Consider the following 14,000-nt stretch of genomic DNA (forward strand, 5'->3'; position numbering starts at 1 on the left):
TATTTGATAAAAGTGCAAGGGTGCCAATATTTTTGGCCACGATTGTAACTGCTCAGAGTGTAACCAAGAACAAATTATCACTTCAATAAATTGTTATTCATCCAATTATTGCATGCAGACAGATGATCTTCTGCGCAAACACCTGGCTGACGCTATTGCATCGTGTTGCGCCTGGGTTGACAACTGTTCAGCTTTTCGTCAGGCTAATGCAGTGGCTCCACTCGTGAAGCATCTGCAGTCTTCCTGCCCAGATGTCAACCGCTCCACAGCACAAGCTCTCCACCAGCTTTCTAAGGATCCAGAAAACTGCTTAACCATGCACCAGGAAGGAGTTGTCAAAGTAAGTTATGGGCAGATTGGCGCTGCTGAAATAGAAATGTAGATAAAGTAAACAATAAATAACACAGGATAAATGTTTTATCTCAGCCCCCTTTCTGATTTATGGGCCACTAAATACATGTATATACAGAATTATCCATAATTATGTCCCTATTTAAATATAGAAATAACAGTTAAATGTAGATAAAAGACCAAATTTTTTTTTTCCCCTGAAAGGCCATTTATTGCCCATTTAATTTGTAAGAATAAATAAAAATTTCAACATAAGCTATTGCATTCTCAGCGATTTTTTTTTCAATTGTTCGGCAACATTTTTGTTCAACAGTGTATTCTGGTCATCTCGCTGTGGTTGGTCTATCTGATCTTACATCCTTGACTGAACCAATTGTTATAAGCTTTTGGTGAGAGTTTTTAATTGTTTTTGAATCCAAAGTGGCATGTCTTCCCATTTCTTGCCACTACCATTGTAAGACTGAAATTACAGACTGCTAAACCTCATATCGTCCAACAAGTCATGCTCTTTGAGTAACAGTTAATCTCTCAGCCATAATTGATCACTCAAAGAAAAGAAAAACTGTTGATGACTGAGAAACTGAAAAAAGAAAAAAGTATTAATGTCAATAAATCAAGCTTTCCAACTATTTTTTTTAATGTTCTACCAATAATAACAACAGACGTGTACAATACAGTCACGTGAAAAAATAAGTACACCCCATGTAAAGTTTTGACTTTTTCAACATATTTCAACATACAGCTATTTGATCTTCATTTCAACAATATTGATAGATAAAGTTGATATAATACAACAAATATCATGAAACATTTACATTTTGTAGTCCATTGTATAATTTAAATAAACATAAATGCAAATTTCGCATGTGGAAAAAGTAAGTACACCCTTGGCTCTAATAGGTGGTATTGCCCCCTTTGGCAGAAACAACCTCAAGTAGGCGTTTGTTATAAATGTCTACCAGTCTCTGACATCGACTGGGATAAATTTTTGCCCACTCCTCCATGCAGAATTCCTTCAGCTGTGCAATGTTTGAGGTGTTTCTTGCATGCACAGCTCGTTTCAAATCCCCCCACAACATCTCGATGGGATTTAGATCCGGGCTTTGACTTGGCCATTCCAGAAGCCTCCATTTCTTTCTTTTCAGCCATTCCTTGGTGGATTTACTGGTATGTTTAGGGTCATTGTCATGTTGCAAGGTCCACCTTCGGTTGAGCTTCAACTTTCCGACAGATGGCCTCACATTATCCTCAAGCACCCTCTGGTACAATGAAGAATTCATAGTGGATTATATGATGGTGAGCTGCTCAGGCTCTGATGCAGCAAAGCTGCCCCAAACCATAATATTTCCACCACCATGCTTTACAGTTGGTATCACGTTCTTGTGGTCAAATGCTCTCTTTGGTTTTCGCCAAACATGTCTTCTGGTACTGTGGCCAAATAGCTCTACCTTTGACTCATCTGTCCAGAGCACATTGTTCCAGAAGTGCTGGTCTTTGCCGAGGTGTTCATTGGCAAACTTTAGTCTTGCCCTGATGTTCTTTCTGGACAGCAACGGTTTCCTCCGGGCACACCTCCCATGCAGATCAAATTTGTGCAGCCTCTTTCTAATGGTAGACTCATGCACTTTGACATCAACAGTGGCAAGAGCTACCTGTAGGTCCCGTGATGACATTCTGGGGTTCTGAGAGACTTCTTTCAGCATCTTGCGGTCTGCTCTCGGGCTGAACTTGCTGGGGTGGCCTGGCCTGAACAAGTTGGCAGTTATTTGGAATCTTCTCCACTTGTAGATGATCTTCCGGACAGTCGAATGATTGATTTCAAATTGTTTGGAGATCTTTTAAAATCCCTTCCCAGACTCGTAGGCATCTATAACCTTCTTTCTGAAGGCCTGAGAGAGCTCTTTTGATCTAGGCATGGTGACGCCGCACACTTCAACAACAAAGAGCAAACCAAACTAAATGTCTGAGGTTTAAATAAGACAGGTTCCTCCAAGATCCTCTCTGACAATGTTCTAATCATTTGCACCTGAGCTGGTGCACCTGATTCTAATTTTAGGTATTTGAAGTAGTGATAAATGTAGGGGTGTACTTACTTTTTCCACATGCGAAATTTGCATTTATGTTTATTTAAATTATACAATGGACTACAAAATGTAAATGTTTCATGATATTTGTTATATTATATCACCTTTATCTATCAATATTGTTGAAATGAAGATCAAATATGTATGTTGTTGAAATGAAGATCATATATCAAGTATGTTGAAATATGTTGAAAAACTCAAAACTTTACATGGGGTGTCCTTACTTTTTCACGTGACTGTGTATATATATATGTGTATATATATATATATATATATATATATATATATATATATTGTTGTGGATATGAGAATGTTTTTTTTTTTGTTGTTGTGTAAATACAGACTTGGCATTTAATATGGAATATTTTTTTTGTGGGGGTGAACTTACTTTTCAAGATGTCTAAGAACCAAAAGTTCATTGGAATTATGTTGAAATTATTCTAGATTTTGTTAATGTGACCTTTAAAAGAAACAAAAACCACATTTGACATTTCGAAACAAATAAATTGATCCTTGAAAGTGATGTAAACTGATATCGAACTCAATTCATGGACAGTAATGTATTAAACTTCTGTACGTTTTCCAGAAGTATCTCTTTATTTTGCACATTAGCCAAAAATTTTTTTAACAAAAACAAAACTTAAAGTATGACTGGGATTACGGACAGTAAAATTACAGTTCAGTACTTCGTGTAACCCCCACGAGCATTCAGGAGAGCACGTACACGTTGAGGCATGCTGTTCACGAGATTTGCCAAGGTTTGGACAGGAATCGCTTGCCATGCAGTGACAATAGCCTGCTGCAATTCATGCACAGAGGTCGGCTGCTGGTCCAAGTGGTCGATTTGACGCGTTAATTCTGCCCACAAGTTCTCTATCGGATTCATATCCGGGGACATGGCAGGCCACTCCATATGCTCTACACCACGGTCAGCAAGAAAGTGTTGGATCATGCGAGCATGATGAGGCCGTGCATTGTCATCTTGGAAGACAGTTTTCTCGAAAGGCTGCACGAGCAAATGGAAGCAATGTTTCTTCCAGAATGGCCCTGTACTTGAACTGGTTCAGGTTTCCATTCAGAACAAGCAGGTCAGTTTTGCCCCCTGCATGAAAAGCAGCCCAAACGGTCACCCCACCACCTCCAGCTTGGACTCTTGGCACTATACAATCTTTGTTGTAGGCTTAATGCACTTGTCTGCACACTCGGACGCGGCCATCTTGACGATAGACCAGAAATCTAGACTCGTCACTGAAGATCACGTGATTCCAGTGTCCTGGCTGCCATTGACGGTGCTCTCTGGCCCACTGCAATCGGCGCTGTCGGTGTTGTCTTGTCAGGCGTGGCTTTCTCAGGGGACGCCTGGCACGATAGCCTGCTTGAACCAGTCATTGGTTGACTCGCCTTCTGGATACAGGCACATTTGTCAGTTGCTGCCACTCAGCCCTAAGCCGATTAGTTGACTTGGTACGGCCATTGCGGACTAACCGGTGCAGCTGGCGATCATCCCTCCTTGTGGTTCTGCGGGGACGTCCTGGCCTCGGTATTGGAGTAGGGACACCCCTCTGAGCATTTCGTTTCAGGATCTTTGACACCTGACCTTGAGTGATGCCATACTGCCGAGCAATAGCACGCTGTTTCATGCCGTAATTTCGTAAAGCCACCACTCCATGACAAACAGCATTGTCAAGTTGACGGACCATCTCCAGAGGAAGTGGCAATAACTTTTGGAGATGTGCAGCAGTTGTTTTCCACTAATACAGAACGCAACAACCCTTGTATACCCGACTGTGAAGCCAATCATCAAATGCACCTGTCCGTACATTTTGCCACGCCACCTGTGATATAATCCTGTTGTTGACTTCTTGCTGCGACAGACAATCAGTGACATGGTTCTTTTAACAAATAAATCACCAAAGTGTAAAAGAAACTCACCAGATTGATATACTGAGTCAAGAAAGTAAACCCAAGTCAAGAAAAAAAAAATATTCCATATTAAATGCCAAGTCTGTAGTTGTAAAAATATCGCCCTCCTTACTCCAGTGTTGTATAAAGGTCAAAGGGCGTTCCCGTAGTTAATTCCATAAAGCATACACGAAGGACACCATATATCCATGTTCAGTAGTTATATCTTTATTATGTGTATTAGGCTAAGGATTTGTCTTCCATTAATTTGACACTCCATTGCACTGCATTAAATAAAGTAGATCCCTCCGTCATGGCATCTTCCAAGTGCCAGGTTTAGCCACTTTGCTGCATTTCATCTGCCGTCCACTTTGCTGCAATTGCCAACTGTTCGCCCCCAAAACCACCATTGGCCACGAGGCAAGGTCGGGGAAGAAGGGCGTGTCTCCACCTCGTCATAGAGGGGAGGAGTGAACCAGCCCTTGCCGACCAACCCAGAACGAGGGGTTGGCTTTAGAGGGCGGAGAGAGAACGTTTGGGGGAGGTTCGCAAAAGGGTCAAGGGTGGGGCTTATATAACCCGAGGCAGAGGCCCCCAGAGAGAGTCGAGGAGGGAGGAGATCAGAACACCGAAAAGCCTGGAAGTTGTTGTTGGACTAAGCAAGAGAGGAAGTTGTTGGACTGGGTTGGACTAAGAAAGAGAGAGGAGAGAACCCATCACGCCAGACCCCCCACCAGCGCGTCGGCTCCACCAAGCAGCTCCGACCCGTGATCCCGCGCACACGACAGGATCGGTGGCATTGGCGGCCGTCGAGGTCCAGCCCGACGTCCCGTGCGGGATCAAGCTCCAGCCAGCTCCGTGCCTTCCTCCCCCTCCAGCCACCCACCTCCTTCCAGCCAATCCACTCTGCAATTCCCCGTGTGAGTCCGTCTTTGTTTGTTCTGTCCAGGGAATAAGTTAAGCCTGTTAGATAAGCTAGTATTTTCACTGTGTCTCTGATTTCTTCTGTATATTATTTTATTATCTTTCCTTCTTCCTTGGTTTCTTTTGATTGTGTAAATAGTAGGAATAAATTTAGTAGCATTTCAAACCTTTTTGTCTCCTTCTTCTTCTTCTTCTTCTTCTTCACATCCGTGTCGCCTTTGTCTTTTCCCTATTGAATATCTGTGGCGCGATTTTGGCCAACGTCCAGGAATCGGGTTAGTCGGGGTAACTGTTAGGGCCGCGGCGCCATCCGCTCGGCAAATCAACATCTTATCCGCGGTCCAGAACAATTGGTGCCAGGAGCGAGAACGGACCTGAAGCGCTTAGTGCGCTCAAATTACGAGTGGGCCGAAATTCGTTTTATAAAAAGTTAAATTTGAAAATCGCGCCATGGCTAGTCAAGGCGATCGGATGCAGGTGGGTGAGCTAGAAGAGGGCTTAGGGGTAACACAGGACCACAGGGAAGAAATGGAGGAGAGCAATGAGGAGGTGGTTGAGGAGGTATCGGGTGCACAAAATGGGGCTCTCGCGCACGTGGTATCAGACGCACAAAGTGGCAGCTCGCACGAGCGCGGGGTAGCCGCGCCCGCTGCGCAAATAGGGGGAATTGATGTGCGGGACCTCATGGCGCAGATTAATGCAGCCATACTAATGGCGAATATGGGGCTAGAAGCCAAAATGGGAGAATTGGGGGGCAAAATGGGGGGCAAAATGGGAGAAATGGGGGAGCGGCTAGAAGCTAAATTTGAGGGGTTAGACAACGGGATAAAAGAGGTGAAGAATGGGTTAACGGGGGTGGAAAATAGAATGGCTGCCCAGGAGAATCAGATAGAGGGGGTGAAAAATGGGTTAGAGGGGTTAGAAAACAAGATGGAAAACAAATTGCGGGAAATAGGGGAGCAATCGGCCCGGGAAATTAAACAAATGGGAGAGCAGATAGAGGAGGTGAAAATCGGGGTAGAAACCAAATTGGATGCCCAAAGGGATGAATTAGGACAGATGAGGGCAGCATCCACAAAAGAGATGGAGGAGATGAAGGAGGAAATACAACGAGGTGTAAGCGAGGAGGTCTCGGGGGTACGCGAGGAGGTAAAGCGAGGTGAGAAGCGTATGGAGAAAGAGGTGAGGAATAATACGGCTAGGTTACAGGGGGGCATAGAGGGTCTGACGAGGGGAGTAGAACAGCTGACAGTGGGACAAAAGGAACTCGTGGACCAAGTGGAAAAGAACACTGCAATAATCGGGGGGTTAAAAGCGACACAAAAAGACATCAAGAACGAATTAATAGCGACACAGAAGGAATGTCAGATGGTACATGAGGGGTTGACGAAGAGGTTGGAAGAGGTGACAGAAGTAATGGAGACGAAGGACCGAGAGGTGAGGACGCACATAGAAACGGTTAAGGTGGCGTTAGAGGAAGAAATAGAGGGGGCGCACCGGGAAATGAAGGAGGTAAAGGAAAAATTAGAGGAGGTGGAAGAGGGGGTGAGTGAAATTAAGAAGAGACGGAGGGAAACTAAAAAGGAGATAAGGGAGGAAGTGATGGAGTATGTGCAAGGTCTGTGTTCAAATCATGATTATGTGCTCACTGACCAAATAAAGAGTTTGCAGGTGGCAGAGGAGGTGCGGAGACGAGGTGCCAAGGTGAGTGGCGATATATTCGGAAATGTATATGATGTGAGGGAAGCTTCAGTCGGCTGGGGGTTGATTTGGATCCGGGTGTTCGTGAGAGGCCGTTGGTGAAGTGTGCGACAGGTACGGAGTGCGAAAGAGGAGGTGTGCGAGAATGTCAGACTCTGGGGTGTGTGAGGAAAAAGTGCGCGCCGAGGAGTGAGTGTGCTGTCGAGAGTGAGTTGGTCGTAGCGCGTGTGCGAGGGGGCACATGGAAGCGCAGAGTGGGGAGTGTTACAGAGGATGTAACGAGAGAGTGTACACCTGTGGTGAGTGTTACGGAGGGAGTAACGGGAGAGTGTGCGCGAGAAAGGTGTGTAACGGACGGGTGCATGAGGAAAGAGTGCGCTGGCAAGAGTAAGGGTGAATGCGCGACCGAGTGTGGTGGTAAAAGTAGTGAGAGTGACACGGAGCGTGAGTTGGTTGTGGCAGGTGAGAGAGGATGTACACCTGGAATGGACGGATGCACAGCTGGAATGGTAGAGCGCGTATGGGAATGCACACTGGAATTGGTAGTGAGGCACGTGATTGGGTGTGCAAGTGAGAGCACACCTGTGGTTGTCACAGAGGAGGTGACCGAGGAGGGGGCGCGAAGAGGTGTGTTGGTGAGGTGTGCGAATGACGAGTGTGTGCAAAGGTGTGCGGTGGTCAGGTGTGTGACCAAGTCTGTGAGCGGAATGAGTGTACCTGGGTGTGTCAGGGAAGGTGCAATGACAAAGAGCATGGAGACGGCTGGATGTATGAGCAAGGAACGGGCTGCGGGGTGTAAGCATGCGAATGGAGCATCGACGCTAACCGGGTTAGCGGTTAGAGCGACGTTTAGCCGAATCGGGCCTTTGGTGCGAACCGGGCAGCTTTGCGTGCCTCGGCGATCCGCGGTGGTTTTGAAAGAACCGCCGTGCGGGATCCACGCCGGCCCGCGCTTTGAACAGCCGCGTCCGTGCTCCACTAGGCGGAGCGGGCAGCCTGATAGGAAGGGTCGTCATGGCGACCCCCTTTTGTTGAGGCGTTCCGGCAGGGCGAGATCGGGCCATTGGACGGCTCTGTGCCGAGATGGTGCGTGGGACCTCGGCCCGGGTAAACCTCCTTCCCTTCACCGAGTGTCGGACGCATCCAGCCGCCGGCACCAAGCAACACGCATTCATTGCTCGGCTTTACGAAGCCGAGCTTTGGAGATGAATTGGCGCATCGAGAGGCACTAGTGAGTCGACTGTGATGATGAGGATAGTGTTTTGGCCCCGAAATTAGAAAAACAAAATTTGATGATTGGCAAAGGATTGGCAGAGTGATGATTGGTAATGGTAGAGTGATTGGTAGTGATTGGCAAATTTTTAATTGGCTGGAATTTGATGTGCTAAATTGGTAGTGAAAGATACCCGATGTGCTGGGATGGCAACTCCGTCATCCCTCACAAGCGGGGGCAAAGGAGCACTAGTTTTATGGGGTTTATGGCAGTGAAAACTAGCCCGGGAGGGTTAGGATATAGTGTGTAGGGACCTAGAAGATGACCTTAGGTAACGTTAAGATTAGGTAGTGACAATGATACCTGTAGTGGGGATGCAGGTAGATTAGTGCGGTTGATAATGACGTGGTATGTGCTTAGTTTAAAGGGAAGACGGGGAGCACTAAGTTAGCAGGGCAACAGGTAGTTCAGATGATGCCGTGTGAGTGTTGGAGGTGCATTCAGAAGCGTATTGTGAAAAGTGTGTGAGGAACAGGTGTGATTGCACAGGTGTGCAACTGACCATGTGTATGGAGCAGTGTTTGAGTGAGTGATAGTGAAGTGAGTTGTGCTGACCAAATGGTCCAGGGAGGAAGGAGGGTGCAGGTGGCACCAGGTGTGATTGCACAGGTGTGCAACAACAGGTGTATGGAGAATGGTTGTGTGGAATATATGGAGTATGGAGTATATGGAGTATTGGAATGGATGGTCGTGGAGTGAGTATGGGGGAAACTGTGGAGTGGAGTGGATGGTGCGAAGGTGTGGATATCGGGAAAGGAGGATGGACCCCATCACGAATACCCGGGGAGGGTAGTGTAAGAGTTAGGTAGAGGGTACAGGTAAATTGTGGTTGGATATTGGCATCTGTGGTGCGTTGTAGAAGAATGGTATTTGGATGGGTGCATTAGTGACGTGGAAATGGCTGGGCGTGTAGCCTGTTAGTGTGTGTAGTTGGTTTGGGCACTCCACCACTGTGAGGATGTCGGCCAGGTGAGGCCGCAGGTGGGCTCTGGGAGCCGGTAGAGTTGTTGTGGATAGGGCCCGAGGATCCGGAGGACGGACCCGGGTAGCCCAGTGCCAGAGGGCACCAAGGGGTGACAGAGCCAGGAGGGGCCTTCCCCAGTTAGTTAGGGTAGGGTGAGGAGCGAGGTAAGCTCGGGTGGCAACTGCAGTGGTGGAGGTGTGCAGGTGGGTAGGCCTGCTGGGAGAGCTACACGCCCCAGTCCTGAAATTGTGCAAGGGCACAGGGAGTTGCATCGGGGGAGTGAGACCCCAAATTAAGGAAGCACCACAGTTTGGTCAATGGGAATTGGTTTTTAGAACCCATAGTGTAAGTTGGCCAATGGATTGGCAGGGAAAGACCCCGGGTAGTGTGAAGTGTGTTAATGTCATTTAGAGGATAGTTAGGATTAAGAATCTCCTCGCACCATCTACATCCACTCACCTAAGATGACGTACCTCCACACCATGCCAGGTGGTTTTTATTATTTTTATTGTGCAAATGTTTGGAATGTGAGACGCATCATGACATGGGTGTGACATTGTGCTTGATGTTCCATCTGTTCCTCCTTATGAGGATTGATGATGAATTGGTTGATGGCAAATTTTGGATAGAGGGATTGTGGAGACGAATTTGGTATAGGGGAAATATGGGGAAGACGTGACATTAGCGACGAATTTGTAATGTGTAGATTTTGTAAATATGGGGTAAGGGCAAGGGTAGAGTAGGTGACAAGGGGGGGTGGCGTACGGTAGGGACGAGCTTTTCTCACTTCGCTCTCCGTACGCACTTCGCCTTGCATTGCCTTATTGATGTGTACCCTTGTGACCTTACCCCTCGCTCATCTGTCTTTTCCCCCCTTGTCTCCCACATGAGGACTGCGCGCCACTGGGCGCCGAGGGGAGCGTGCGGGAGTCCGCCATTGTGCGCCCGGAACTCCCAGAACCAGCTGTCTGCATCAATGCACCACCTTATGGACCACATGTCTGTGGCTGAGCACCACTGATGGACCCCATGGGTTGGGGCATGGCCCCTCTGCTGGAACCGGCCATGAAGGCCCGAAATCTTGCTGGCGGACCTTGATCACAGGGCACCTATGCCCCACAGGTGAACCACACTAGACGGCCCTGTGGGCCATAAATAAATAACAATGGACACGTTGGGTGCATTTTATTTTAATCCAAATAGGCCGCCAGCAAAGAAGATGACAACATCAGGAAGATAGCAAATAGCCAGCAGAGGGAGCCGAAGAGCAAGAGACCACCAGCAGGGTTTGTCGGTTATTTTTTATTGAACAGTGATGACTGTGCACCGATTGGTGCTTGAGGGTGCTTTGGTGTATTTTTGGGGTGCTTCATGGTGCATCGATGCAGGGCAGACTGTCTCCCCCCCCCCCCCCCCAAAAGAACGATCACAGGTCCTGGGTTGCGTTTTGTAAATAAAAGTAGAGTCATTGTAAATAATGCGCCCCCACCGTAAATGTATAGTTTGAAGACCATTCCGCAATTCGGTTAGCTGTGGGCGTGAATCTGTTAGGCAGGGTGCAATGGAGCAGCGGGACATATTTATTTATGTTTTAAAACTGTCGCACTCAGGGTCAGGTTAAATGTAGAGGGAACTACACCTACGTGCCACACTAAAAGTTAAGGTAAGAGGCCCGGGCCGTGCCTAAGAGGAGGAGGGTGCAGTGTTGTGGATATGAGAATGTTTTTTTTTTGTTGTTGTTGTTGTTGTGTAAATAGTTGTAAAAATATCGCCCTCCTTACTCCAGTGTTGTATAAAGGTCAAAGTGCGTTCCCGTAGTTAATTCCATAAAGCATACATGAAGGACACCATATATCCATGTTCAGTAGTTATATCCTTATTATGTGTATTAGGCTAAGGATTTGTCTTCCATTAATTTGACACTCCATTGCACTGCATTAAATAAAGTAGATCCCTCCGTCATGGCATCTTCCAAATACCAGGTTTAGCCACTTTGCTGCATTTCATCTGCCATCCACTTTGCTGCAATTGCCAACTGTTCGCCCCCAAAACCACCATTGGCCACGAGGCAAGGTCGGGGAAGAAGGGCGTGTCTCCACCTCGTCATAGAGGGGAGGAGTGAACCAGCCCTTGCCGACCAACCCAGAACGAGGGGTTGGCTTTAGAGGGTGGAGAGAGAACGTTTGGGGGAGGTTCGCAAAAGGGTCAAGGGTGGGGCTTATATAACCCGAGGCAGAGGCCCCCAGAGAGAGTCGAGGAGAGAGGAGATCAGAACACCGAAAAGCCTGGAAGTTGTTGTTGGACTAAGCAAGAGAGGAAGTTGTTGGACTGGGTTGGACTAAGAAAGAGGGAGGAAAGAACCCGTCACGCCAGACCCCCCACCAGCGCGTCGGCTCCACCAAGCAGCTCCGACCCGTGATCCCGCGCACACGACAGGATCGGTGGCATCGGCGGCAGTCGAGGTCCAGCCCGACGTCCCGTGCGGGATCAAGCTCCAGCCAGCTCCGTGCCTTCCTCCCCCTCCAGCCACCCACCTCCTTCCAGCCAATCCACTCTGCAATTCCCCGTGTGAGTCCGTCTTTGTTTGTTCTGTCCAGGGAATAAGTTAAGCCTGTTAGATAAGCTAGTATTTTCACTGTGTCTCTGATTTCTTCTGTATATTATTTTATTATCTTTCCTTCTTCCTTGGTTTCTTTTGATTGTGTAAATAGTAGGAATAAATTTAGTAGCATTTCAAACCTTTTTGTCTCCTTCTTCTTCTTCTTCTTCTTCACATCCGTGTCGCCTTTGTCTTTTCCCTATTGAATATCTGTGGCGCGATTTTGGCCAACGTCCAGGAATCGGGTTAGTCGGGGTAACTGTTAGGGCCGCGGCGCCATCCGCTCGGCAAATCAACATCTTATCCGCGGTCCGTAACAATATATATTGTTACAGACGCGGTTTTAGATGTTAGTTTACCGAGCGGTTTGGTATTACCGCGTCCGCACAGTTACTCCCCGATTAGAACCCTATCCCGCCCGATTCCACTCGAACGTTGGCCAAATCGCGCTATGCTAAATCAATGAAGGAAAGGACACAACGGCTGGGATTAATGAAACGACACAAGGGGGTACAGTTCTCAAGACCTCCGGAGGAGGATATAATATTGGTGATGCAGAAACGGGTAGATTACACGGCAAGAGGTAGAGCACAGCAAGATGGGCACTTAGACACAGTCTTATCTTATCCCCGACAGACCACAGACAAACGGGACAAGACTGACTCACACAGGGATTGATGGCAAGGAAGGGCAGGCAGTCGATAGCTCAAGGTGCACCTTGGCTCAGGGACAGGATACAGCTCGGTCCAGTCCAGAGATGCGGGGAGGTATTCAGCGCTTGGAGGTGGCGTCTTCTCTCTCCGTGGTGTGGGCGCATCTGACGTCACCTCCCTCTTCCTGCACATGTCCAGCGGGGAGTGACACGCCCTCGGCTCGTTAGCTCCGCCCCAGATGGAATCGGTCCGCCGCTTCCATTGGGTGCGGGGGTTACCGGGCTCCGCCCTTGACGAGGAGCTGACAGCGAGCCCCTGCGTGGTAACCCCGTCGGAGCACATGTTCAATGGCGGCTAACCAAGCCGGAGTGAGGACGCACACTCCCCGCGCCGCCGCCGCTGTTGTTGTTGTTGTTGTTGTTGTTGTTGTTGTTGTACCATGAGGAAGAGCTGCGGGGAGGTATTGGGAGGTCCTAAACTTTCTAACGGTGCCATACAATCACATTCTGGTGCAACGAAGAGTCAGAATTAATGGAAACGAGTCCTTAACTGACATAGACTAAGAATAACTAGCAAGATGTCCTATAGTTGTCTACGTGAGATGCGGTGAACCTGGGTGCGACATTTAATGGGGGAAATAGGGGAAGGTCGGTTCTACAGAGTGTTGTTTACAGAAAATGGGACTAGGGAATGGGGGATTGGGGATAGTTGGGAAGTATTGGGGAAATAGGGGAATATTTACAAGCGGATATGGATGGAGGCCAAATCCCATATCCGCAACATTGCACCCTTCTCTACCTCGGGGCGTCCCGACCCGATAAATTTTTACCTACGTTACTGTGGCACTCAGATGTAGTTCCCTCTACTATTAACTCACCCCTGAGTGCGACAGTTTTACAGATGTTCACAAATGAGTAAATATGTCCCCCTGCGACGTTGCACCCTTCTCCTCACAGAAACACACCCACAGGATAACCGAATCGCGGAAAGAATCCTCAAACTAAACATACAGCCGGTAGGGAGCATTATTTACACAAGACTACACTGATATTTACACTACGATCCAGGACCTGTTTTTGGAGGAACACATGCAGATGTTATGCATAGAGAGAGCACGCATGCCAGCATCGATACACCAACCCACGAGTGCCCTGTGGCCCTACGGCCTTTAATAATGTGCAGAGCACCCCGTCCAAGCACCAAAAGCACCACCCCATAACACAGTCAGCACCATCCGGTGCACCAATAAAATGTTCATAGTCACCGGTGGTGTCGCAGCCGGCCGATGTTTTGCCGCTGGTCTTGCCTTCTTGAAGCACTTGGCCTTCTAGCTTCCTTAAAAAATAAAGAAAGGCGCCAACCGCGTCCATTTCTGAATTGTGGCCGTCAGGGGGCCAACTAAAAGTGGTTCACCTGTATGGCATAGGTGCCACGTTGACCCATAGGTCCATCCACGGGTGGTGCTTGACCGCAAAAGAACTGCGGTCCATGGTGGGCGGCCACAAAAATTGCGGTCCATATGGTGTATCGATCCAGGCAGCAAGCAGCG

At 47.9% G+C, this 14,000-nt stretch overlaps 2 protein-coding genes across 2 annotated transcripts in view; one reads left to right on the forward strand and one right to left on the reverse strand.

The window, feature by feature from the left end:
* The window catches only part of LOC144891290 (uncharacterized), a 981,422-nt gene that overhangs the window by 688,764 nt on the left and 278,658 nt on the right, over positions 1–14,000 (reverse strand). The window lies entirely within an intron of this gene.
* ODAD2 (outer dynein arm docking complex subunit 2) overlaps positions 1–14,000 on the forward strand; it is an 89,821-nt gene that overhangs the window by 66,755 nt on the left and 9,066 nt on the right. Inside the window, exon 11 of the mRNA XM_078771080.1 lies at positions 119–340. Within this exon, the coding sequence (XP_078627206.1) occupies positions 119–340 (222 nt within the window). The remainder of the gene's footprint in view (positions 1–118; positions 341–14,000) is intronic.

Source organism: Myxine glutinosa, chromosome 1, assembly GCF_964187855.1.
Source record: "Myxine glutinosa chromosome 1, kmMyxGlut1.1, whole genome shotgun sequence".
In the NCBI taxonomy this organism is placed as follows: Eukaryota; Metazoa; Chordata; class Myxini; order Myxiniformes; family Myxinidae; genus Myxine; species Myxine glutinosa.